The sequence below is a fragment of the Phaenicophaeus curvirostris genome, chromosome 6 (genome assembly GCF_032191515.1).
Source record: "Phaenicophaeus curvirostris isolate KB17595 chromosome 6, BPBGC_Pcur_1.0, whole genome shotgun sequence".
Classification (NCBI taxonomy): Eukaryota; Metazoa; Chordata; class Aves; order Cuculiformes; family Cuculidae; genus Phaenicophaeus; species Phaenicophaeus curvirostris.
In genome coordinates, this window is record NC_091397.1 from 48,361,260 (window position 1) to 48,388,812 (window position 27,553).

Sequence of the window (27,553 nt, forward strand, 5' to 3'; positions counted from 1 at the left end):
AGGAAGGAAGGGAGGTTACCTAAAATCTTGATTTTTTTTTAATGAGCTGTACGTGAGGGTCACATGTTCCACATAACTATAACTTGCATGCATGCATTTCTGCATATGTTAAGATCACAAATGACTGGAAATAAAATACACCTAACTTGGGCTGTGCCTTAACATCACTGAAAACAATTCAGGATTTAAAGCTTAAAAACATTTTCTCCTATGAATACACAGTTAAAAACATACACTAGGCCTGCACAAATGTTGGGGAGCAACTAACTAGATACTGCCTTCTTAGTACAGAGAAAACACTCATAAATATATAGGTGAGGCTTTTTGTGATACACAGTCTGCATTACCATCCAAGTGAACGTAATGTTGTCCCTGAAAAAGTAACTGAATTTAAAAATTGAATAACAAATCCCTACACTATGGTACGACAGACTATCATAATCAGCATTTTTTACTTTCTGTTCTCTTCACTAATCTTTTCAATGCTGAGTTATGCCATGCAGTACAAGTTACTGCTTCCTTCTGCCAAGTTTGCATGTTGCTTTATGAGAAGTTTGTCACTTTCCCCACCTTCAGAAATGTCTATATATGTTTAATTTCTCATCTCTTTCTTCCAGTGGATTAAATTCTTGCTGCTTCTCCACAGATGAGACTTTTATATTATGTAATCCTGTCCTTATTCCTAATGTCTGATAGTTCTCTTCCAACAATCTGTATCTCAATCAACTGTGTTTGATAACTGGGATTTACTGCTTCTCTTAGGCACTACTCAGATCTGCATTATGGTGGTGAACCTGAAAGAAGCCCTAGGAAATGTTGGCATCCTAAAGTGAAATGTTAACAGTGCTTAAAAGTTGTTTATATGTGTGTTGTGTTTATAAAATAAAAAATAAAAAAATTCAGGAGAGTGCCCTAGTTTTAACCACCAGGGTTTCCTTGCTAAGAATATGGATTCTGGAGATAATGAGCGCTGTTCACTCCAGAATCTCACAGGATCAGTTTCACAACGTGCAAATTTCCATCCCCTAGGAAAGCATTTCAGAGATTTCCTATCCCTCTCATAAGAATAATTTGTCTACCATGATGAAAATACTGCTGCTGGGGGAAAAAAACCCAACACTTGGCTTAGCTTTTCCCAACTTAATTTTATTAATCGTCACAAGCAGGCAGTAAAGCGTATAAAAAGATAAATAACCTATACTTTGTACACATTCTTAAATGCTGTCCACTTCACTGGCTCTCCCAGAGATCCGTTTGGTTCTGGATGACAGGACAATGTTACACACATTGATCTGTTCCCAAACGGTAGTTGGGGAGGATTTACCTGTGGTTACTGGAGCCACTGCCATCCCCACTGCCTTCCCCACTACAGCCAAGGACCACTACAGCTGGCTGCGTGTCTGAGACATATTTTTTTACTACAACACTGAACTGCAGCCACAGTGCTGGCTTGGAAGAAGTTGTAAGCTATGGTGGGGCAGCTGCCTGGCTGGAAGTTCAACAGCATCAGCCTTCCCAGCTGAAGCTGACAGGAGACAGAAGACCGAGCAGGTGGGAATCCCGGTGGTACAGGGGGGAGATATTATACATATATACATTTATTATATACATAGGGAGAAGAGGGAACTGCTGCAAAAGCAAAACACAAGGGAAGGCATTCTTTGATCAGATACTGACTCTATTCTGGAAACACTATTCTGGAAGACCAAATGATTTTTGAACAAATTTACTGATTCTTTAGCTGCCTATTCCAATTCTATCCCAGCTGTTCCTTTCAGTTCCCATCATTAGCCAGTGCTTGTTCCAGTTTCAGAAATCTGGTTATTTGAAGGCTTTTGGTGTCAGCACTGCACACAAGAACAGCTGCCATGTTCTTGTCTCCCATGATTCCTAATGACTTGCTGTTTAGTTTTATCTTAAACAACTACCACCATGATCAAATCCATCATCACTTGAACTCACCGGTTAGCACAGAATTAATGAACAGAAAATAATATGTACCTGGCAAGAAAAGCTATTAATCCCTTATCAAGCAAAGTGACATTTCTGCCCAGGTTTTTTCTGCTGCACACTGGTCAAATGGTTTTACAGAAATAATTGCCAAAATATTTCAAATGCTCTCAAGTTCACTGTATCACAAATTCCCTTGTGTCTCATCTCATCTTGTCTCTATTTACGCTTCTGGTCCTGAAGTCTTTTTGCCTGTCTTTATTTCACCCTCCACTTTTCAAAAATGAAGTCCTATTTAACTTAACGGCACTATAAAATTATTGTTTTGTCTTCAGTGAAGTTCATTCATTCTGAAATAAATACGTGTTCAACATGACTGATGTTCTTCCGATTATGTGATCCAATACACAAGTAAACAAGGAAGAGAAGACACAGCAATGCCGTAGCAGTGAGAAAAACGAGGAGCCCAGCAAACAAGGAAGGTTTCAGAGGTAATTGGATCAGCTTGCCTTCTGCTGGAATCATGTTAGTGAGGCTTAACATGTAACCCAGTGACCATGCTATACTGCTGTTACCAACCTGAAATAAAGACAGAAGAGTTCTATTCCCATGGATTTTTCAGTCAAAGAAAAGAGGCTTCAAAAGCTCAACTGCCGATGCTTGCAGCTGACCTTTAAGTTAGCGAGGGGCAAACTTTAGTGGGGTTTACATAGAAGATACAGAACCATTTTAAACTACCTTTATTTTGTTGTTCAGAGGATGCTAAAAAATTGGTCCCCTAGCTAAATAAGTCAGACACAGGTACTGGATGGGTAGAAGGATGTGTGGTATATAAGTAGACAGCCAGTTATGGGATTTTTTTTGTGCAAGAAACATACTTAAAAAAAAAATATCAGCACTACTGTGCTAATTCCTAGAATTAGCCTCTCATCATAGCCTCGAAAGGGTTATTGGGCACTGGCACAGGCTGCCCAGGGAGGTGGTTGAATTGCCATCCCTGGAGGTATTTAAAAGACAGGCAGATGAAGTGCTTAGGGATATCATTGTGTAGTGGACAGGTACGGTTGGACTTGATGATCTCAAAGGTCTTTTCCAACCAAGCAAATCTGTGATTCTATGATAGGCAAAACCACCACTCTTGGGGAAACTGTGCTGTTACCTCTGGGGTAGCTTGGGTGATCAGTTAACATTGGATCTTATAATTTTAGTAGGGACAGATCTAATTAAGAGAAGGTAGTTTTTCCTTTTGGAGTTTCATGATTATCCTAGCACAAAATCTAGGTAACAAAGGTGTTAATTTCAAACAAACCTTTGGGGGTTTTATTTTGCTCAGTATTTTTATAGCTAAATATAGAAAAACATTGCTGTGTTTAACTGCTCCTATGTGCTGGGGGCAATATCCACCCCCACCAGGTCCAGATTAAGATCCCAAAGTAAGCTCTATGCTGATTTCCTGGTAGAAGGGCTAAACACTGGACACTCCTCCAAAACTGCTAATGGTTATCAATCAGAGAACAAAATAAGGCAAGAAAGTCCTACTTGATTTCCTAGCGCACCAGTAATAGATATGACTGCTTGAAAAAGATTGCTTACAATTTCTCATTAACAGCTTGCAAGAACACCCTGCATTTAAGAATACTCCATGAAGATCTACAACCTGTTCTATTTTGTTGGTTTTGCATGCAGTGGTGAAGCATTTCCAAACTGTATGGAAATTAAGAGACAGTATGGGACGAGGTTTTAGAATAAGGGTCTGTACAGCAACAGAGTGGAAAGGATGGAGTCACAGAGCACTGTGAGGACCACATTTATTGATGTAACAGCCAAGCTCAGTCAGTGGCCATGCCTTCTGTTTTGGAAGCAAAAATTTCTTAGCGGTAGCTTTAGAGTAGCTACATACAAGCTTGTTGCAAGTACTCTTTTTCAGGAGAAAAGATGAGGTCAAGGAAAAGAGAAATGCAGCTGTTACACAAATGTTGTGAGCCTTCTCTCTCTGCGAACTGAAAGCAAATACCTCAGCAATATACATTCTTTTTCCAGAGAACCAGATTACGGCACAGATGGACGTGCCAACTGAGAATGAAAACTGCCCTAGTTGCTTCATCACCACTCACTGACGAGCTCTGCTGGTTTCCCCAAGGCTCTGCCAGCAGACAGAAATGCAGGAGTTCTCCTGTCCGGCTCAGCAGGGTTAGCTCAAACTGATCTTGACTGGCAAGGTGTTTCAGTCAGATCGCTGCCTAGAGCAAGCCACTACTTCAGCAAGAGGAAGCAGGGTTTAAAACACAGTTATTTGATTCTTTCTTAAAACTTTTAAAAAGAATCTAGGCAGCATCTCCAGGTAATGCTGCAGCTCCTGGAACTAGGGCTGAACTGACACTTGAAAAGCGGCTTTGTCATATGCTAAACGTTTGCCAATCATTTACAAAGGCTGTTTATGAGCACTATATTTTTGTGCGCTACAGCATCTTATGTCGCCTTTTAAACTTCTCTGGATTAAATAACAGTAAGAGGAAATTATTATTACTCACCTCCTTTTGAAAATGTATCTGTGGCCAAGCTTCTGCATCAAAGTCATAACCATGTACAAGCAAGTAATAAATGAAATTGGCAGAAAAACAGTAGGATCTAGCATATATTTCTTCAACTTTAGGCAGCATAAACTGGAGCTGAAAGCAAACGTTTTTGAAAATCACATAAATTACGAAAAAAAATGCTGTATTTTTTTTTACAACTAGTGATTACTTTGGATTCTAATTAGAACTTAGTAGCATCTTACAGAAGCACCAAGTAAAGTTGTGAACAACAAGATATGAAGAGTTAGAAAAAGAAAGACCCTGACAATGATATAGCTTGCATGGTAAAAAAAATGAAAATAAACACAAAACTGCACATAAATGACTGAGGATATTATGGTTCCTAAACTTTTCATGTAATCTTTACACTATGGCTGAAACTGAAATGACATTTCAAAACCTATCCAAGTTTTAAACATGTCAGATATACTTCATAGTTCGAAGCACAGTGGGAAAACAAACGGTGAGGTTGGTAAAGACCATCTGAAAAGAAAGAGAGAAAGAAAGAAAAGAGAAACAAACCCAAAAAGGGCAAACAACTCACTCACCTGTGTCCAGCTCTGTGAACAGAAAAGCCACATACTTGAATTGAAGTCAGCTAAGGAAAAGCGCCCAGATAAATTCAAAGCATTAATTGTATAGTAGAATCCTGAGAAAGCCTGTAGAAAAGGGGTAGATGACAGGCCTGTTACTTTCGGAATTACAGAAAAGCAAGCAAGCTCAAAGAGAAATGCTGTGTTTGCAAACCTACCACAAAATTCCCTTTAACTTTTGGCTGGTGTATTCCACTAAATGGACAGTCTTCACTGTTTCTGCAAGCAGTGAAGTTAAACAATAAAGAAACCATCTCCTGGCACAGAACTGGGTCTCCTGTTCCATGGAAGTTCACAAGCTGGTTTGGGTAGTAATTTGCTGGTCTCAGAGACTGAGTACAAAGGCTCCCAGAGAAGTACTTCATTGGTAATGCAGTACTATAATCCTGAGGGTAACACGGATTATCCACATTGGAAGTGGTGTTTGATTTCTGGTAAAAAAAAAAAAACCCAAACAAATTAAAACACTCAAACAATAAAAGCTACTCAAAGCAAGAAAGACCTCATTTGACATTCTTTTAAAATCACATACACATGGATTTTTGTTCTCTGTCACAGCTTATCAGTACAATATTGCTGATCACTGTAATTCATAGAAACTCCTTTCTCAAAAAATCATCAGCAAGATCAGCAACACAGTTGGAGGAGCTGTTGGGCCTTTTTGTCAAATGGTACAAAATTCTCACCAATTTTTAACAAATGTGAAGATCTGTGTATGAAACCTAAGCGTGTTTGTCCACAACTAAGCACAACAGAGCTCTTATTGGGGTCTCCAAACTCCACCAAAGGGAAGCAAGTGCAAGCCTGAGAACCAGCTCAGACAATTACTGAACAGCTGCAAGAACAACATAGCAAACAGACCTGAAACAACAATGCTAAAAGCCTTTTCTCAGCTTCATCTCTCCCATAGCACTGGAAGCTGTGAGTGTAGACATTGTAGTTGTAACCATACAACCTCACTTGCAAGGTGCTATTGAAGTTTTCCTGAGAGTCCTCTGGGATAAATGAAATTTGAGTGGAAGCTCCTCCAAGATCCAGTGCACCCACGGTCTCTTTTCTATAAGGATGAACCCACGTCCTCCAAAGGTTTCTCTACATGTAAAAAATAAAAACAAGGATCATTAGAAATACACTTCTGCCTGTTCTCCTTCACAGTTTTCTAATATTTACTTAACTTTTTGAGATTTCCCCCCCTCTTTGTCCCGCACCCTTTAAAAAAAAAACAATCTTAGCGTCAAGAAAAACATACAGATGGGTTTTTTTATGTAAGAGGGATGTACTTTCAGAGTGAAATGATCTTCAAAGACGGAAAAAGGAATGCAGTGTAGCTTTCAACTCAGAGCACAGCACAATGATCAAAGCACAGAACTAGCCAGATCAATATCTGTACTAGAATGCAGGGAACTGAAGTCCAGATACCCATGAGCTCTTGAACAAATGTGGATGGAAATGGTATGAGGATTTGCTTGTTTCAAGGCAAGAAGAATTATTAAACGAATAGAACGTTAAGAGATCGCACAGAAAAACAGATTGCAAATAGAGTGAAAAACAGAAAAAAAAACCCAGATGAAAGCTCCATCAAAGTCAAAAGAACAAGGACCCCTCATCTGCACATCTCCTTCAGTGAAACTGTAGAGGGAATACATCTTATCCACTCAGCTGGCATTTTTCTCTATTACCTAAAATGTCTCCCAGATTCTGTATTTGATCTACATAGTCACAGTGCAGAATATGGATTTTCTATGATTATCTATCTCAATATTTACTGTAGTATTATTTACTGAGCATGATGATATGAAAGCATACACAAGGGAAAAGAAACTTTACGGGCTCGCAAATATACTCAAATGAAAATTCTACGGTGAAAGAGTCTCATTAACAGCCTCTAGCAGAATGTGACTCTTAGGCCAGTGCCACAAGAAAGGTATTTCTCTCTCCTGCTAGTGATATTGCACACACAGGCCTTCACTCAACTCTATACTAAACCGCCTTTGCAGCATCTTGCAGTGCCCTCAGTAGTCCTTTTCAATCTGCCATATGGAATTTGATATTTGGATTATTAAAAATCACGTGGTAGAAGACACCCTGAAGCTCATGATGTCATTTTTGTTGCATGAAGTGCACACAATGAGGAAAAACTCTTTCAGAACATGCGATTCCAATACTGTTTTTCTTAACTTTACAAAAGTCAACAACCCATTCACCATGAGCAATCACTTACATCACCAGGAGCTAATTCCTGCTTATTAACAGCCACGGTCTAACAGGAACCATTCACCCAAGACAGCTAACAACACTCAGGAGTTTGGTTGAAATTTCTTTCAGCCTAGGGAGAAGTGCAGTTAATGCTCAGGGCAGCACACAACTGCCATGAATGTAGATGAGCAGTTGCCGATCATTTCAGTAGTTTTTACTGAGAATGAAACTATACTGAGTATCTGTATATAAAAAGGGACCTTCCAAAACATTTGACTCTCTTTCTGTTATAAGGCTCCTGCCTGATCCTTTTCTGAGTTCAAGGACAGCATAAATATCTTCATATTGGTATCACTTTGTCTGCACAGTATCACAGCCCATTGCTCACAGCCGGCAGATTTTCAGCAGTATTAGAATGAAGTGTATGAGCAATTTCTGGCTTAGCTGAGGCACATTTGGCCACATCAACTTAACCATCTTCACTGCTTCCAAACAGTCTTTTCTGCTTAAGAAAAGTAAGCCAACACTGCCAAACAATTTGGAGACCCCTAAGCTCTGCAGATCCTTCACCAGCAGAGCTGCAAGGACAGCAACCGCCTAAGAAAGTCACAGAAAAGCAGAAGAAAACATCTTTAGTTGGCACTGCTATCAAGACAATCAACACCTGTCATGCTTAACATACCAATGCCTTTAAGAGCACTGCAGCTTCTGTTTCTAGGTAAGGTATATCATTTAGGGAAGAGCCCTGTCTGTGAATCAACAATTTTACCTTTACCATACCACATTCCTGCAACATCACATTCTTCATGCTTGCTTTGTTCTATTACTGCCACAAAAAGACCCTGTTATATATTTCAGTGAAAAATCGAAGTTACAGTTATGATGTTTGAACAGGCACATCATGTCAAACTTCTCATTTATATGAAAGAAACAGTGAAAGGAAAAGCATGCATTTTTTTTCCACACACCTCTAAGAAATTGCCCATTAAATAGTTGGCTGTTATCCATCCATATATCCCTTCCTCTGGCCCAGTTATGATTTGCGCACCCCTAAATTCAAAAGGTTGTGCTCTGAAGTAGTTTTGAATACTTGCAAGGACTTCATTGGCTGCCGTTTCATTTTGCAACCTAAGCAATTCACAAAACATGAGACACTGAGCATCTGGAAAGGCAATTTTGTGTTTATTGTTTGCTGACTAGCAATTCAAGAAAACTACTACAATCACCTAATAAAAAGTAGACATTGTTTCCCTGAAAGGGAATCTTATGATAGGGAAGAGCCAAGTATCCAGCATCATTTCAGCAGGCAACTCCCCCATTATGTACAAACTTCACTCTTTATCATGCAAGATTATGGGTGTTTTGTCTCTTGTATATACTTTTCTTTTTACTGAACTAAGTGACAGTGACTGAACTATGACAGCTACTGGTTAAAACAGTCCTAGAGCCTTTCTTCCCACTCTGTTTAGCCACAGAACAAACATAAAAAGCCAGTTTGTGCCAAGGCTAAAGCCACAGACAGACCTCCAAAGCCACATTACACTACTTCCACACTCAGAACTCTGCAGTGTCTAGTTTTAATCTGCCTTTGCTGCCCACCGATATGCACAAACATCATCTGTTTACATAACACTGAATTTTAAGACAGATACAGAAGAGACATTTAAACTCTTGTCTTCTCTAGAATAAAGCAAGCATTTCTTTTCAATAAGGCATAAAAGAGGATTTCTATACAGCCCTGCTTCCCCTATCAATAAAGTTAATTAAATTGGCTGGGTTCCATTTCCTTTTCAGAAGATCAATTTCCAATGGATGAAAATGCATCCAATACATTTTTCACATTCTGTTTTCACAGACTGCTATGCTAGTGTGTGTACAGAGTTCAAGTTTCTGCCATACCTCAGTAGTCTCATGCCAGCTGTAGCCCCCAGATAAACTGAAGTGTTTTTATGCAGATGGACTGGTATTCTCTCCTTGACTTCATTCAGACAGTCATCAAAGGGTTTGGCAAGAGCTCCAGGGTTGCTCTCATAGCTGGATATACCAGGGCCTACAAAAAACAAGTAGATTGATTTAATTGTGCTTTGCCAGCTACAAATTAGCCAAATTAGCAAACAGGTGTTAAAAGAAAGAAATTACCCCCATAGCTCTTATGGAGTTAAAATGAGAAACCATTTATGTTCAGCCACATAGCATTGATAAAACCAGAAGAAAAAATATGTAAGACTTTACAGACTTGACACTCCACCACTCCCTTTTTCACAGTATGAACTTAAACATAAACATTTCCATATCATTGTTGATGTTTACAGCCCTACCTTGGAATAAGACTTTCTAAAAGTCTTTAAGTCTCGCGCAGGCAGGCCTGGAGCTGGAAGGAAAGCTGTTACCAGAGGAAAACAAAGCAGTGACTGCTATTTTACATCCTCAGCAGCTGCAATTGCCTCACACTTCCTTGGTAGCAGCAACCTCCCCCTCCCAGTGTTCAGACAGAGCAGGTCACAAGGCAGTGACCATTTTGTTCTGCCAACATTTGACAACTGCCAGCTTTGCTGATGCTTGGAGCCTGACCAAGTCAGATTAATTACAGTACATCAAAAGGATTTTGATTTGGGGCTGGCTCCTACAAACAAGGACAGAGGTACCTAATAAAGGCAGAAATTAAATCATAAAGCCATCACAGAACTTACAAGGTAGTGATCATTTGACTTACAAGTTCAGTAGGTCTGAAGGAAAGTCTTCTCTCCATATGCCCAGAACTATCCTCCAGTTTAAGTGCTTAAGGCTATGGTGAGAGTCACTGAAGAAACTCTGACAGATGCGTTCACCACTGCTCCCCACAGCTTAGTTTGGGACCTCTCTAATACGCCCTCTGCCTTCTCCACTGCAGTCACCAGAGACTGGAGGAGTGAACCCTGGTGATTTTGTACACTGGAGGATGAGTACTGTGGCTGACCACGGTTAAGGCCCCCCCAGACCTGTGGAGTTCACAGCAACTTAGCCTTCTCTGCTTTGCAATTTTTTGCACTTCCTCGAGGTAAAACAAAACCTAATCAATTAAATTCACAAAGTACTCCTCTATCATTTTTCAAGAAGACTAATGCAGTTTCTCTGTGCATTTTTCTCACACCAGAATTCCTAAAGGCAATGTTCCTAATGAGTTAAGACATGAGCTAGCAGACTGTACCCCCACCTCAGCAGGCTGGCTGCCATTCCTGCAGTCTGTAAGGACACACCACCATGCACGTGACGGTGCGTTGCTTCTGTGCATGACACTTGTTTTCCTTTCCTTCTTCTAAAATTGCTAAGAATGTTCATGCATATGTTGAACGCTGAAGACAGAAATGGTGGTTCTGTTAAGAAACCATTGCCTTTTACTCATCACCTAGTTACTCATGGACCTCCATGGCTACAACTACTTCCAGACGCAGAGAGGGATGTAGGATTTTGCATGATCATGACTGAGAGAGAAGGAAAGGGGAAAAAATGGAAAAAATATTTCCCAACACAACAGTTGTTATCAGAGATCCACAACATCTGCGCTGAAACTTTCTGAGTTGCCCCACCCCCTCCTCCTACCCACCGGCAAACCCAAGCCAGTAATGCTAAACAAAGCAGTACTGCTGAAGTTGGTATCATAGAGGATAATCTAATGCTCATTTAACTCAGAGTAACAGACTTTATGAAGTTTGGCTTCATGCAGAAATCCCTTACGGACTAGCTGCTGCTTAATAATTATGATTTTTTTCTCCCCTCCCTGGCCACTTGCCCTCAAAAAACATGTGGAATTTTGATATCTTTGAAAGCTTAGTCAAATGTCACTGAAGCTGACTAAGAGATTCAATAGCTGTTATGAGGGAATCCACAAAAAGCTATTAGAACATACAATTAACCATACTGGAGTGTGAGCAAAAGCCAGTCTAGTTTAGCATCCTCTCTCTGAGAGGAATCAATGCAAAACCTCAGACCAAAGACAAGGTAGATAGCCACTGGTACTTGTTGTGGGTGGGACACCTTCGCATTTTATTAGACACTTCCTAATTCTGTAGTATGAGAAGCTCTTCTTGTTCACTTTCTGCATGCCTTTCATCATTTCCCCTCGGTTGCCTCTTTCCAAGTAATTACAGAACAATTCCAGATGAGCTGCATAAGCCTTGTTTCTCTAGGAAACCTGACTCAAACAGCAGAGATTTTTTTTTAAACCATCACTAAGACTTCTGGAAAATAAAAACTACTTTATCAAACTTCTATGGCATAGCTGACACTCATTTTTGCCTCCATCATATTTAATGGCTAACATCTAAAACGGGCTAGATCTCCATTCTTCTCAAAGACTTTTTATTCCAAGCTATTTTTAAATATATTTGATACTTTCATTTTAAATTAAATTATTTTATGGTACAAGGACTAAACACTCACAGGGCCTGATTCTCTGTAGATCGAATTCTGCCTGCACCAGTTATGCACTGTAATGGAGTAAATTAAATTAAGCTACAATTTCCTCTCTCCACTGCAGATTAGAGCACCCTGCTGTAGGACTGATGCTAACAGGTATAGACATAGTCTCAATAGTTCTTTCTCCCCAGCACTGAAAAGGGAACACACCAGAAAAAACAAAGCAGTGTAAGCTTCCAGATAATCTGTTCTTCTAGGCTAGAAAGAAATAATCAACTTGAATTTGAGCTCACCTTTCACATTACACTTGAAGGTCTGGCTTACTACTCCTGTATCATTTTCTTTTTCTGCTGGCCATTCGTAGACATAGACTGTAGTCCGAGAGGATCCAGCATCAAGGACTATTCCATACTAGGGAGAAAAAAATCACATTAGATCAAGAAACACAAAAAATGACAGCTTAAAGGCCCATATGCAGCTATACTTCTTTGCACCATCAAACACTGCAGAAAATGTATGCACATTATATATTTACAAGAGATATTAATTCTAGTGTTAGGTACTTAGGCATGAATCCAAAAGCAAAGTACAGAATGAAATCTGGCTGCAAAACACAGCACATACTACAAATCTTCAATAATTAATTCAGTGGGGATGGGGAATGCTCATCTCCTTTCTGCATCACGTTCAAAATCCACACTGACACATAGATAACACTGTGTTAGGACCTGATTTTGCAACAAGTTCATTTCCCATTATCTCAGCTACACTCCCTGGACACTGAAGGGTTTGATACCTAAGCACAGGCTTCACATTCAGGGATGCACAAGGGATCCATAAAGCTACAAGCAAAGAGGTAAAGTACATGATAGTCCATAGTGAGAACCATGTAACAAGTCTGGTTCTTTCCTGATTGCCCCATAAATCTCTCCCTTTGAGTGGTTTAAGCAGTCCATTTAAGAGTTTGCCACTGAAAACAGGCTGTGCCAGAGCGTGAGGCAACAAAGAGGGAAAGACAATCAATATTAACCCATGTTTATTTATGAAATAAATGAGAAATATTTAAGCGACTTGCCCCAGGTCACTTGGACTCTCCGTGGGATTAAAACATAGGTTTCTGCGTCCCATTCCACAGCTCACCTGACCAGTCTTTCCCCTTTTCCTATCTTTTACGGCAGCAGAACATTGCAGCAACTGAGAAGGCAAACTGCATGGGGAGAAGAAAACTGCAACTTCGCTTATCCTCTTCATGATCCCTGAAAGTACATTTAGCTGCCCCCCACTTCCTAAGTCATCTAACTGGTAGGAATCACACAGGGGTCATTTCTCTGTCAACTTTTTTCTTTCTAAAAAAGACAGATGCCCAGGAGACTGACAACACTGAAAAATGAGAGTCTCCATCTGGCTGCAAAGCAGTAGAAGCCCCTGCAGCAAGCTGATAAATTTCATCCCACTGCCTCCCCAGGGGGCCTCAAGTCTGACCTAAAAGGCTCACTGCTTCAGGTGGCAAACAAGTCAGCTTCCACACCTCATTAGTTCCCAGCTTCCACTGTAATCCTACAAACTCCTGGCCCCTAAGGAACTACCAGCAACACCAGTCTAGTCTGTTTCCCAGAGGCCTACTAGATAAAGAAAGCTTCATTTATATTTATTCAGACAATATTTACCCATACCAACTAAAAGGTGAAAGGCTCCGTAGACACTAACAAACCACCACACCGTTTGGTTCTGCTCAAGTAACTACCTTTGCAAAGATACCTGGAGTGTATTCCCCCTCCTTGAAAGGGAGACAAGCACTCTGGAGATACATAATGCAGTAAGTAATGGTCAATCTGCTCAAGAGCCATTAATTAAATCTAGTCTCAGTCAAATCAAAGTGCCAACTATATGCTTTCAACTTAGCTACTTTTAGAGCTACCCATCATGCCCGAGTAGAGGCTGAAGATAATGGAAGTATTTTTACTTCAGCTAATTGTGGAGGTTCTTGACCCATTTCCATCCTCCCCCTTCCCAGTCTCATTCCTGAAAGCAACAGGTTTGCATTTCAAAAAGTAGCTGTAGACTTATCTGTACCAACGTATGACTGACAATTTTATTTTCTTCTTCCTCCTCCTCTTTTTCCTGTACAGCCTCTTGTTTCCTTTAAAAAAAGATGCTTGTTTCTGAAAAGGACTCTTGGGTCCATTTCAGGACAAGTCTTGAAGCTCCTCAAAACTTGTGTGGCATTCACTCCGTGTAAGCCGGCCCATGAAGCCTCGTGAAGTGGTGATCAGATTAATCTTTAATTAAAGATAAAGAATTAAAGATCTTTAATTAAGATTAATCTTTAATTAAAAAACAAGCAAACAACAGAAATGACAGAGGATGCAGCATTTTAAGTGAGTGGGAGAATTCTGTATGCCTTGTCTCAGCCTGCTGCCTAAGACAAACTGGTTGAACTAAAATTCTTCAGTGACATTAAAATTGCAGGCTGGTGTGGATGGGTTTTTTACACAGCTTTGATTCAACAGCAATTTAAGAGTTTTAAAGCAGATCACAAAATTAGGCTGTGTATTTTTAACAGTCCTTAATCATTAGCCAATTTAACAAAATGATTCAATGGGATGTATCATAATCAAACCAGTAACTTAACCAAGAGTCAAGAACGGCAAGGTTCACACAAGACTTACTGCAGGGTTTCCTGAATCAAATCACACACATACACAGTCACACAAACACAGAAATATATGGATATTCAGACTCACAAAGTTTACCATATAATCAAAATTCCCCTCTTTTTGAGTTTAATGAATTACTCACATTGCGACCAGAAGTATCCCAACTCAGAGGGAGATGCTGGTCACAGTCTGCTGTGATCAAGGACAGCTCCAAAGGGTCTCTCTTAGAACCACTATTTATAGTACTGTGAGATGACTAACTTTGATAAGTATTTTTCCATTCTGGACACAATTTGTTTTAGGTACTTCTGGTATTCTCCACCAGCTGTACGAGTCCACTATGTTCCAGACTGCACAGTTCTGGTACAGTCCCGTACGGGCTACGATCCAGGCACCAGGGGTACCAGTGCCGTCAGAGGGTGACTGATTGTCCCTGCTCACTGCCCTTGTCAGGCAGCAGGAGTTCCAGGTGCGGTCAGGAAGTGCGTCATCCTCCAACTCACTGCACTGGTACAAAGCAAATGGCATACAGAAAATTTTCTCCCATAACATGCGTGGCTTACTCTGAGATCACAAAGTGGCCTGGGGCAGGGGCTACACCACCACACATGTCGGATCGCTTCTGGTGGGCCTTCAAGGACAAGTAATGCCTTCCTGCTTTGAAGTGCTCTGCGTGGGACTGTGAGCACAGGCAAACCCTTATCCTGGGTTAGCAGCTAGTAAAGAACAGGACAACATTTTCTCCCTCCTTTTCCCTCTACTTCAGCTTTGCCACAGAGGATTTCTATCATCTCTACTCAAACACGTGTGGAAAGAGAGAAAGACCTGGTGATTCCCTTTAAGGTCCCCACAACTGCACCATTAAGTCAATGGAATAGATCAGTCAGTCAAGACAGGGAGATAAAATAAAATCAACCCAGAAAAGCTTCAGAGTTCCATTTTCCTATCCAGTGGAAAGAAGAGAGAGGGAGGGAGGGAGGGAGAGAGAGGGAGGAAGGAAGTGACTTAAATGCTTATTTTGGGAGTTACTGTTGCCCAATGTGCTTCCAACACAGAGGTGACCATGCTGCCTACAGAATGAAGTAAACACATCACTATGCTTCTTGACCCTGGCAGAATACTATGACTACTGTACACATTTAACAGAAGTGAAATAAAAAGCAAGCTAACAATAAACCAGACTTTGTGAGGTGTACTCAATTCATCTTTTTTTGGCTGGAGCTGGGAGAACTAAAGAAATAACAACCCTCTCCCCTATCAGCTGTTTGTCCTTCCCTTCCAAGAGGGTAACCATTCCTCACACAGCTGCCTGTGTGAATGACAACTACCTATACTGTTTCAGAGGCAGACTCACTCAACGAGTCTGGTTGTGGCCCAGAGAGATAAGGGGTATTCATGTGAATAGTTCTGCAAGCACATCCAGAAGAACAGTAATTCCAACAGCAAGAATGAGCTCCAGGATTAATCACCTCTTCAGTGTGAATATCACTCCTATAGAAGGATGAAAAGATGCATAAACCCTTAAAGCAGGCACAGTGATGGCATCTCACCTGCCTTCCAATCACTTTGGAAAACTGCTACGAGATGCCAACAAGCTACCCCAGTTACAGGGAAGATGGAGATCACAAAAGTGGATCCAGGCTGGAAGCATGTTCCAGTTCATCTACATAGGTTTGAGCTACTTTTAATCAAGCATAACATCCACAAACAAGATAAAACACTTCCTAAGAGCTGAAAGAGGTGTGCAAAATTCAGGCATGGTGGGAGAAACACAATAATGAAGGGACAGCTTTTTCCTCTTCAGGGCTCACAAAATATTAGCAGACAAACAGAAATATTTTTGACTGGTACAAAGGCTCATGACATTCAGAGGTAACATCATTTACAATTCTGGACTTCTTCACAAGCAGTCTCAAGGGATATTTGTGCTCTTTTCATCACAGTGTGTGCCAATCAGTCAGAAGTTCCCTCAGTGCCTCAGCCTCATGCATATGGTCAGGTCTTCCCTTCAAAAACCACTGGCTGAATCTTCAAGATAACCCAACCATCAAGGAACCAAAATATTTAACATTGCAAAACACTTTAAAACATCAGTAGCATAGCAGGTAATTTATCTCTTGTGCCACAAAGCAAGGAAACTGGATGCTCTCAATGTGCATCCTGGGAAAGAACTATTATGCCACAGATATCACAAGCTCTACTTAGACTTCAGCAGCTATTTTGGTTTCATAGAGAAAAGCCAGAAGAAGAAGGCCATTTACAAAGAGTAAGTTTCATCATGTTACCGCTATTTAATTTTAAGCAACCACTAACTTCAGGACACTGCCATTTCCAGGCTCTGCTGTATCAACTAAGTACTGGACGATTTTACACTGGCATACCAAGGTCCTTCTTCTGCTCCTGAAGAATTACTTCAGAGTGTTCATCATTACTGAGGACTACTCAGTAACTCAGGAATCAAACACAGGATTCTCCATTTTCTGCACTGGCAGGCTTACAGCCCAAAAAAGAAATCCAAAGCAAAGGCCCCTAACAGGGAAACAGCCAGTCCTCCTCCAGAACCAGACACAAAGCTGTTGCAATTCAGGAAGCTGAACTCCCACCTAAACCAGCTCCAGGTGGTCAAGGACAGTCAGACGTTTGCTCAAAGATTTAGGTAGATAATTTTATCATTCTGAATGTGAAAATAAATTAATGGCAAACACAAGTGATGCAAAGGCTGTCTTTTAGATAGGGGCTTTAGCCTACATGCCAAATCCAGTCTTGCCTTGCATGAAAATTGGCAGGATGTAAGGCTGCTGCAAGCAGGGATTCAGGGCACATAGGAAATAAACTCGAGGCATTGTGTCCCCAGGCAAGATTCCAGCACACATGCTCTGCCACACCGCACAAACACACAAAAATGGTATCAGATTACAGTTTTACCCCATTGTCTCACTCATAGACCACCAAATGGTTCAGACAAAGCCAATGGTGTTTATAAACCCAAAAAATGTAATAAGACATCAGGGTATCACTGTTCGTATATGAACTATCCAATTAAGTACATGCACAGAGGGGAAATATAGAATGAACTTCGAAGAAAGATCTGACAAGATTTATGTGCTTGGGTAAAAACAGAAATCTCAAAGTGCCAGACTGCACAGTTTCTCTAGAAGGCTAATTTCTGCATTCCTCATGGAAGAAACTGCACAGATAGTCCAGCAGCACAAGGCAAAGCCTGAATTCCAGAGTATTTCAGTTTGTCTTTTCCAGTTTGCTCTCCTCATGAAGTTACTCTGCTTCTGTTAAAATCTAGCAAGTCCCAACATGGGATAAATCTTACTGTGCACACTTACAGCCCAAATGCTTTTGATAACACAAGCAGTCTGCAAAGATTTCAGTATAAACTTCCTAGCTCTGCCTGGCAGCAGAATTCAAACTCTGAGTATTTCCCTCTTCAAAATTATCTTAGAATTACTTCCAATCTCTAGCAAAAATAAAAAAGCAGGTGCATATTCTCCTTGTTTTCCCTTTCAGTCTCAGAGAAGGCACTGTGCGATGGGCATCACAGACAGGGCATCAAGAAGCATTTTTCCTGCTTTGCCACTGATTCTGTGATCTTGACCAATTCTCTTTTACTCTCTGCTTCAGTTTTGCCATGACGAAGAAGTGATTAAACATTAATTTATGGCTGTAGTCTCTTTTGAATCACCCCATAAAAGTTAGTTTAAAAAGGAACATTATTAATTATCAGTTCAAAACATTGTTCTCCTTCCTTAGGTATTTTAAGACTTACCTTGAGCCCTGGGGAGAGGATCTGTTGCCGATTTATCTGAATCACTGCAATAGCAATGACCAGAGCTATGCTTAGAAGAAGGAACACTTGGGCAACAACACTTGGGGTTCTGGTGAGCATCCTGAAACAACAGAAGTGGAAACACTTGAGAAATGTGAAAGGATTCAGTGATTCTGTCTTAAGGCCTGAAACCCTGAATCAGTTGAGACAGCTCATAAAAATCTCATTTCTTCAACTAGATTGAACCACATGAAATTTCTGGATTCTCCTGAAGAACTGCCTGGTTTTTGCTTCCACTAATTTTTGATTATCTAGAAGCGGTGCATATACACCAGATTTCACCCTCTAGCACCAGTCTGCTCTTTTCCCAAAGTGCCTACATGTAGATGCATGCTCACCATCTCCCACTGCTCAGGCAATGAGAGCCACGGGCAGGCTGGGACAAGCACCCACTCAATGATCCAATGTACACCTACAACATGGACACAACCACAGCCACGTAGACACAATGCTGGCAGCTACTGAGTACATTTGGATGTTTCTGTCAGACACACAAGGTCAGCACCTATAATGGATACAGGCTGCTTCAGCAAGAAACAAAGGAGGCTCTAAGAGCAGTAAGTAGGTATCTTTTCTCTAACTGCTGATGTGTTCATGAAGTATGTTCGTGTCCATGTTTGTGTGCATATGCACTAGAAAAGTTTCCTAGAATTCAGATGTGGTTTAGGTTTCCTGTAATTTCTGTTCATCCTTTATTTTTGCATGTCCCTGGCCAGATAGTTCTTCACTCCAAAAGGCCTTTCAGTACCTCTGAGTACTGACAATCCCCATATCAAAAATTCTTAAGCTCCATAGGAAAGAGGTGGCTGGTGGAAGATCGCAAGTTTGTAAGTGTCAGAGGAACACAAAAAGGAGACCTTTCCTGCCTTTCTCATTGTCAGAAACCAGCTATTTTGGCACAGAAACATCAAGCTTTGCATCATCTATTCGGATTCCCACCTCCTAATTCTTCCACACTGACAGTGGCTGTTCAGGGCTGCCCTGCTGTTTCAACAACTGTCAATGCCAATCTGTGCTGAGGACAGGAGCCAAAAGGTGGTCTACAGTCCACGGCCACAGCACAGGCCTGTTGTACCTGCAGCACATGGTCTTCTCCTTATCTCCAACCAGAGCCAGAGGGCTGAGGGAGAAGGCAGAACAAATGCTTCTTCACAGAGTGTCCATATTCTAAACCCCACGGGTTCTTCAGCCTGTGCATCCATGGTCCAACATCTATGTTCACATTCAAAAAAGGAAGCAAGTTATTTGTTTTGTTTTGGGACTAGCTTCACTCTGAGCTTTGCCCACTGCTGCTGCTTTCCTTCTTTGTCTTCTGATCTCTGTAGTGAAATCCAACTCAGATTGGCTTTTGGAAACTCTTCATTTCAGCCTGACACATCTCACTTCCAAAACAACCTTTTTTTACTCTTACTAACCCTCTTTTCTTAATCCATGTCTCCTTGTTTACTGCCAATATACTCTTCCAATACTTTCTTCTCTTGGCTTGGTAATAACTTTATTATCTCAGTCATCAGCCAGTTTCAAGAGAAAATTGCCAGCCATATTTATGATTCATCCATTGCTTTACCATGTACACATGCATAAAAGAATAATTTTTTTTATTATTGGAAAATATGTTAACGCCTAGGATGAATTCTTACTGTAACCTGTGGATGATGTCAGGGCATACTAATTAGAAGCATATATACATATAAAATGATTTTTGAAAAGAGACAGCAGATTTTAGCTATAAATTTATGAATAACCATCTGGATAAAATACTCATCTTTAAGAAGGACAAAAATTCTTTTTCTTCAGCTTTCAGCTGTACAGGTAGTTATCTATAATTGTAAAGTGACTGAACTATCTGCTTGCAACCTAATATATACCAGTCACTCCTGGATCAAAGCACTGATGTTCAGCACTGGAAAAAATAAGTCACTGTCAAATTAAAAAACACTCTGGGCAAATGACTCTCTGAAAAACTAAAACATTACTGAAGAAGAAAGCATTAACCACTGTTATACTAGTAACACTTAGGAACACCTGTGATGGCTGCTGAAATATTTTCTGCTGCATCTGTTTGTAAAGGGGAAATTGAAACCTTCACTTGTTCAATTTCTCAGATGCTTCCCTGGTACTGGGATTTGTCTTCACAGGAGATGACTTCTCTTTTCAAATTTTTTTTTACAGGGAGCAAGCATCTCTTATGACGCTCCTCACACAATCTTGTCTGATTGACTATCAATTTCATCAGAGAATAATCTGTAAATCCTAACTGAATTAACAGCCTCTGTGTCAGGAGGACACCTTAAACTCCATGCCTGCTTGAAGTCATCACACAGCTGACGTCTTTGCTGAATTGTGCAAGACCCTGCAAGATTTCACACAACTGGATCAGAAGCCCAGTATTTACTTCTATCTACATTGATCTAAGTCTCACACACATACCAGGCAATATGGTCATACTTGCCCATTCACTGAAACCTGCAGAGACACCATAGAGGAGTTCATTCACTCCACACAAACAAAGATGTAACGTTAAGTAATTCTTGCTAACTTTCCGCACTTGTTGGCAAAAAGTCAAATACAAAGTTTTAATGAAGTATCAAAAAACAGTTGAATTCCATTATTAAAACAACATCATCCTGAAGCAAGAAAACAGCACGAATTTGTGATTTCCATGCCCCATCAAGTACACTGTGCCACAGAGAAGTGTATCGGAAGGATCACTTTATACACCTTAATTCAAGCAAAAGAAATTCCTCCCTGCAAAGGAAAATGGACTGAACTTCTTCATGCCACCAACATTTTCCATTTAACTACGTTAAATGCACATCTGTATGTGTGACAGTGCTTATTATATATTGAAATTCCTTCTCCCAAGTTACCTGAAAAATCAAACTCTGTTATTTTAGGTACTGACCTGTTTGTTCATAGGGTGGATAGGCAAGCACCGTAAATATATTTCTTCACACTATAACTGGAGAGATACGAACACATTGGCATTTACTTCAGAAGTGATCTACAGATGAATGTTTGAGTACTAGAAAAAAAATCCAACCCCCAAAAAACAACCACAACATTTTAAAACCCACAATGAAAACCTGTGAGGAGGTTTCCCAGGCCTTCCTTTGGCAGAGAAATTAAATATCATAGAATCATTTGGTTGGAGAAGACCTTTGAGATCATGAGTCCAACCATACCCATTCACTACTAAACCATATCTCTGAGCACCTCCTCTACCCATCTTCTAAATACCTCCAGGGATGGTCACTCAACCATCTCCCTGGGCAGCCTGTGCCAGTGCCTGATAACCCTTTCAGCAAAGTAGTATTTCCTAATATCCAATCTAAAGTTCCCCTGGTGCAACTTCAGGCTATTTCTTCTCGTCCTATCACTTATTACTTGGGAGAAGAGACCAACACCTGCCTCCCTACAGCCACCTTTCAGGTACTTTAGAAAGCAATAAGGTCTCCCCTCAGCCTCCGTTTCTCCAGGAGAAACAACCCCAGTTCCCTCAGCAAAAACAAGCACGTGGAACCCAAAATTAGTAGCTGAACCTCAGAGCTTTCCCCCAGGTCATCATTGTCCTGGGGTCAGGAAGCTTTGCGCAGTGCAGAGACAGAGATGACAAAGATGACACTCCACCTACCCACTCACCCTCAACCCCCAAATATCACACACCTCCAACCACACACACTCACACATGCCCCACAACCACCCCCATAACCACCACACACAAACACCCCTACCTGCTCTTATCCACACCCCACACCCACCACCTCCTACACCCCACAGACACACCCTTCCAGCCCCCCCCATAACCCAAACACCTACACACACATGCTCACCCCCCTCAAACACTCCTACAACCACCTCCAGCCCCATCTCCCCCATCCCACAATCACCCCCACACACACCCCACACTCCCACACACATTGTCACTAACACACAGAAGCCGACACACACACGGAGACACACAAACACAGTCTCACAGACACACACACAGAGACACACTGAAACACTAGCAGACACTTTCTCACACACTCACACAGACACACACATACTCTCACACACACAAACACAGAGACTCACAGGCACACACACTAACTCACACAGACATGCAAAGGCTCACACAGAGACACAGAGACATACACACTCACAGACATACAGACACACTCACACAATCACAGGCACTCTCTCACACAGACACGCACACCCTCATACACACACTGACACTCAAACACACACTCACTCACAGATACTCTTTCTTTCACACAGACATGCACACACTGAGACAGACACACACAGACTCTCACACACACAGACATGGACACAGACACTCACACACACAGAGACACACAGACACTCACATAGACGCTCTCTGTTACACACTCTTACACACAGACACACACGCCCTCACACCCAGACACTCTCTCTCACACAGAGATGCAGACACACACTCACGCAGACCCACACACCCAGACAATCTCACACACACTCATACACACACCAACACTCAAACACTCACTCACAGACACACCCACTCACAGACACACTCTCTTTCTCGCACACAGACATGGACACACTGAGACAGACACACACTCACACACAGACTCTCTTTCACACAGACTCACACACAGACATGGACACAGACACTCACACACACACAAGGACACACAGACACACTCACACAGACACTCTCACACACTCTCACACACAGGCACACACACACTCACACACTCACACAGACACTCACACACTCACACAGAGACACACACACAGACACTCACACACACAAGGACACAGACACACTCACACAGACACACACAGACACTCTCACACATACACAGGCACACACACAGACACACTCACACAGACACTCTCACACACTCACACAGACACTCACACAGAGACACACTCACACAGACACTCACACACACAAGGACACACAGACACACTCACACAGACACTCTCACACACACAAGGACACAGACACACTCACACAGACACTCTCACACTCACACACAGGCACACACACAGACACTCTCACACACACAGACACACACAGACACTCTCACACACACAAGGACACAGACACACTCACACACAGACACACAGACACTCTCACACACACACAAGGACACACAGACACACACACAGACACTCACACACACAAGGACACAGACACACTCACACAGACACACAGACACACACAGACACTCTCACACACTCATACACAGGCACACACACAGGCACACACACACAGACACTCTCACACACTCACACAGACACTCACACACTCACACAGAGACACACCCACACAGACACTCACACACACAAGGACACAGACACTCACACAGACACCCAGACACTCACACAGACACTCTCACACTCACACAGAGACACACCCACACAGACACACACACAAGGACACAGACACACTCACACAGACACTCTCACACTCACACACAGGCACACACACAGACACTCTCACACACACAGACACACTCACACAGACACTCACACACACACAAGGACACAGACACACTCACACAGACACTCACACACTCACACACAGACACACAGACACTCACACACACACAAGGACACACAGACACACACACACAGACACTCTCACACACTCACACACTCACACTGACACTCAAACACTCAGACATGCACACACTAAGACACACACACACTCACACACACAGACATGGACACAGACACACACAGGGACACACTGTCATGCTCACACATTCTCTCAGACAGACACTCTCTCACACAGACAGAGATGCAGACACACTCTCTCACACACAGACACACACTCACACACAGGCACACACACACTGTCAATAAACACACACACACACACTCACACAGAGACACCCACCCAGACACACACCCAGACGCTGTCGCACACACACTCTCTCACATACACACAGACCCTCTGTCTCTCTCACACCCAGACACACCCACACACTCACACACACTCTCACACACGCCCAGACACACCCAGCCTCACTCTCGCTCACAGACACTCACACTCACCCCCTCCCTCCCCTCGCACCTGGCTCCTCCCGGGCTGGGAGGAGGGAGCTCCCCACAGCGGGGGTGGCGGCTGCTCGGGGGCTGCTCGCCCCCCCTCTCCCGGAGATTTGGGAAAAGAAGGAAAAAAAATAAAAATGAAAAGAGCAAGTGACAAATCCGGGCGGATCGATTCGGTCGAAGGGAGGAGGCTGCCGCGCCCCGAGCTGCGGGGGAGGAGGGAGCGGGGCGAGGCTGCGCCCGGCGAGGGGCTCTGTGCCCTCAGGAAAGGAGCAGGGGCTCTGTGCCTGGGGAAGGACAAGGGGCTCTGTGCCTGGGGAAGGAGCAGGGGCTCTGTGCCCTCAGGAAAGGAGCAAGGGGCTCTGTGCCTGGGGAAGGACGAGGGGCTCTGTGACTGGGGAAGGAGCAAGGGGCTCTGTGCCTGGGGAAGGACAAGGGGCTCTGTGCCTGGGGAAGGAGGGCCCAGGAGGAGGGTCCCTGGGCTGCATCCCCTTGCTGTCGGCCAGCCCCTGGGCTGTCGCTGTTGGACAGGCTCCCGTGGGGCACAGGACGTGTGGGGATCCACCATCCTCCTGCACAAACTCCCGCAACGTGGCCTTGTCTCCCTCCTCCTCCCCTCCACCAGCTGATCCCCGCTTCCCAGAAAGGCAGACCTGGCTTTGTCTGCAGCTGATACAGCAGGATGTTGCTGGCTGTCCCTAAACCACATTCCTCAGTTCTCTTTCACAGCAAAGACAGAGAGTTTTTATCTCAGGATGCCGTGGAAGATGAAGCAATGGGATGTCCCTGCCTCTTCTAAAAGGAACAAATGCTTTCTCCAGAGGGCTTTTCTCAGAAATTAGTAGCCTACCAGCTCGGAGCTATCTTTCCATTCAAGTCCAAGCACACTGGCACCACTTGTTTTGTAGTGTTGCTGGAGTTCTTGCTAAACCCAGACTGCTCAGTGGAGCTTGCACATACATAGAAACATACGTAAAAGCAACGACATTGAGGTCCTGCTCCCATCACCTGCCCGACCTGTGTGATCAGCCACAGGCAAGGATCATCCTACAGCCTGTAGAATGGGTTTGCCAGTGGCATTAGCTCTGGAATCAAGGAGACACTTCAACCACTGCCGCCACTTGCTTTTTGCTCTCGGATACAGATTCACATAGTGTAGAAAAATTAGTGCACCTCTTTGATTCCTTTTCTTGTAATGATTTTGATGTATTATGGTATCTTTGGTATTTGAATGAAGAAAGGAGAACAAGCAACCAGGTGCAGCCTTGTGAGCCATTGATAAGCATCCTTCCATCCTTTAGGGAGGTGGTTGAGTCACCATCCCTGGAGGTATTTAAGGGACAGGTGGACGAGGCACTGAGGGGCATGGTTTCGTATTTGATAGGAATGGTTGGACTTGATGATCCAATGGTGATTCTTCCAACCTGGTGATTCTATAATTCTATATTCTGTTCATTTTGGGAGTGGAAGGAATTTCCTCTTTTTGATGGCAACACATTATTAAGGCTGGTTTAAATATAATCTTGGTAGAACATTTCAGCTATTTCTAGCACAAGACAACAAAGCCTACCATCCTTCTTCATTTCTTTTCTGTTGCATGGAACTCTTTTCTTTTTTTCTCTATCATTTCCATTCCTGCATTGTATTTTTCTTATACTATCTGAGTGTATTTGTTTTAATGCATTTAGTCCAACTGACTTTATTGATCTGCCCTGCTGGGGCAGAATCTGTCTCAAGTGTCCATTTAAAATGACAAGTAAGCGGCATTGCTTACCCCACAGAAAAGCATATTCTTCTTCCTACCATCAAACATATATATTTCAAAATAAAAACATAGAATATTGATGCTCCCTTCAACCAGTCCTACAACTAATCTCCACCAGTGACTAAAATTTAAGGCTTGCAGAGAAAGAAAACCCTACCTTCCATATCATCTACTTCTATAAAAACAGACATGTGTGATGATTTTTCTTTCTGCACCATTTCCCAGAGCTGGGCTGTTGCACAGGCTGCTTTTCTTGTGGCATGTATTGCCATGCTAAAGCCAGGATAGTAACATAGGTGATATAAGCTATAAAATCCCCCAGCTGCTTTCAAAGTCCAGAACACTGGTTCCAAATCAAATGGACTAGAAATAGGATTCCACTGCAGGCCCATCCTGTGTCTGTGGCATGGCAACTGGTTTCATCAAGTCCTCAGCTTAAACTCTAGGGATCCATCTTAGACTCACTACTTTATCTTCTTTTTTCATAAGCCTACCTCTTTGGCTTTTCTCGGTTTCCTCCTTAGCCCTGTCCTCCTGTTTATAGTTCCCTTCACCTGATCCTCAGTCCCTTCCTCACTCTGGTGACACAGATTAAACTTGCTGCTGTTTTCCCAGCCTTCGCCAAGCCAGTAGCATGCATACCTTTCCATCATTTCCTTTGCTGCAGCACTTTTTTTTCTTCTGCTTCAAGCATCCTTGTTTAAATGCATTTAGTGTAACTAACTGTATTGATTTGTTTGGCTTGGACAGAATCTGCCCCAGGTGTCCATTTAAAAATGACAAATAAGCTGGATTACCAAGAGTCCCAAGGAAAATTTATTGCTTTTGCTACCATTGAACACGAATATGTGGAGATAAAAGACAAGGATTGATATTGGCACATTCATAGGTGAATACCAGTTGCTATGATCAATAGCAAATCTCTAGAAACTAGAAAATATTAGGGACATGAATAAAATGTTTGTTACAGACACATGTCTGCAATGCATTTACAGTATCACATTTACACAGGGTATATAGCAAACACTGCTCCTTTTCCCTATACAGTGACAGCAGCAAGACAAGGAGATGGGATGGGTGATTATAAATCTCAAGAGACCACAGAACTGCATCTGCTCCTTGGTAATGCTTATACAGCATTTGATGCTGGAGTATTAAGAAGCCTCAAAATATCTGCTGAAGAGACAGCAATAGGGTGAAATGGAGAGAAATGTTAAAATGGAGGTGAGAAGACACTGGTGGCTGCAATAAGACGACTCTGGTTTCTCACATGGTGCTTTGCCAGCTCACAGGAGCAAGATCCATCCCCTGTTTCTGTGTGTTCTCTGCAAGGTCTAACACCCAGAGGTCTTCTCCTATTCCTTCTAAGCTTTCATTGCATTTTTCACCATTTGTGTTGATGTCAGCAGATGGGTGTGATGCCTGTTAGCTCAGTTCCTCAGTGACAGGTCAAGAGGAAATGGCCTCAAGTTGCACTAGGGGAGGTTTAGATAGGATATTAGGGAGAATTTTTTCACCAGAAGTCTTGTCAAGCATTGGAGCAGGCTGCC

At 42.3% G+C, this 27,553-nt stretch overlaps 1 protein-coding gene across 2 annotated transcripts; it reads right to left on the minus strand.

Annotated features, from left to right (window-relative positions):
• Nucleotides 1-1,430: 1,430 nt before the first annotated feature.
• On the minus strand, nt 1,431-21,173 carry ENTPD3 (ectonucleoside triphosphate diphosphohydrolase 3). 2 transcript variants are annotated; one of them, XM_069860129.1, is made up of 10 exons: nt 21,111-21,173; nt 18,146-18,266; nt 12,004-12,121; nt 9,215-9,365; nt 8,284-8,443; nt 5,981-6,211; nt 5,278-5,550; nt 5,075-5,185; nt 4,482-4,619; nt 1,431-2,529 (listed from the first exon to the last, which is right to left on the minus strand). In XM_069860129.1, the coding sequence occupies exons 2-10, from the start codon at nt 18,263-18,265 to the stop codon at nt 2,296-2,298; spliced, it is 1,536 nt and encodes a 511-aa protein (XP_069716230.1). In that variant the 5' UTR covers nt 18,266; nt 21,111-21,173; the 3' UTR covers nt 1,431-2,295. The 2 variants fall into 2 exon arrangements, with proteins under 2 accessions (XP_069716230.1, XP_069716229.1); XM_069860128.1 differs by lacking the exon at nt 21,111-21,173 and adding an exon at nt 19,281-19,317.
• Between the last annotated feature and the right edge of the window lie 6,380 nt (nt 21,174-27,553).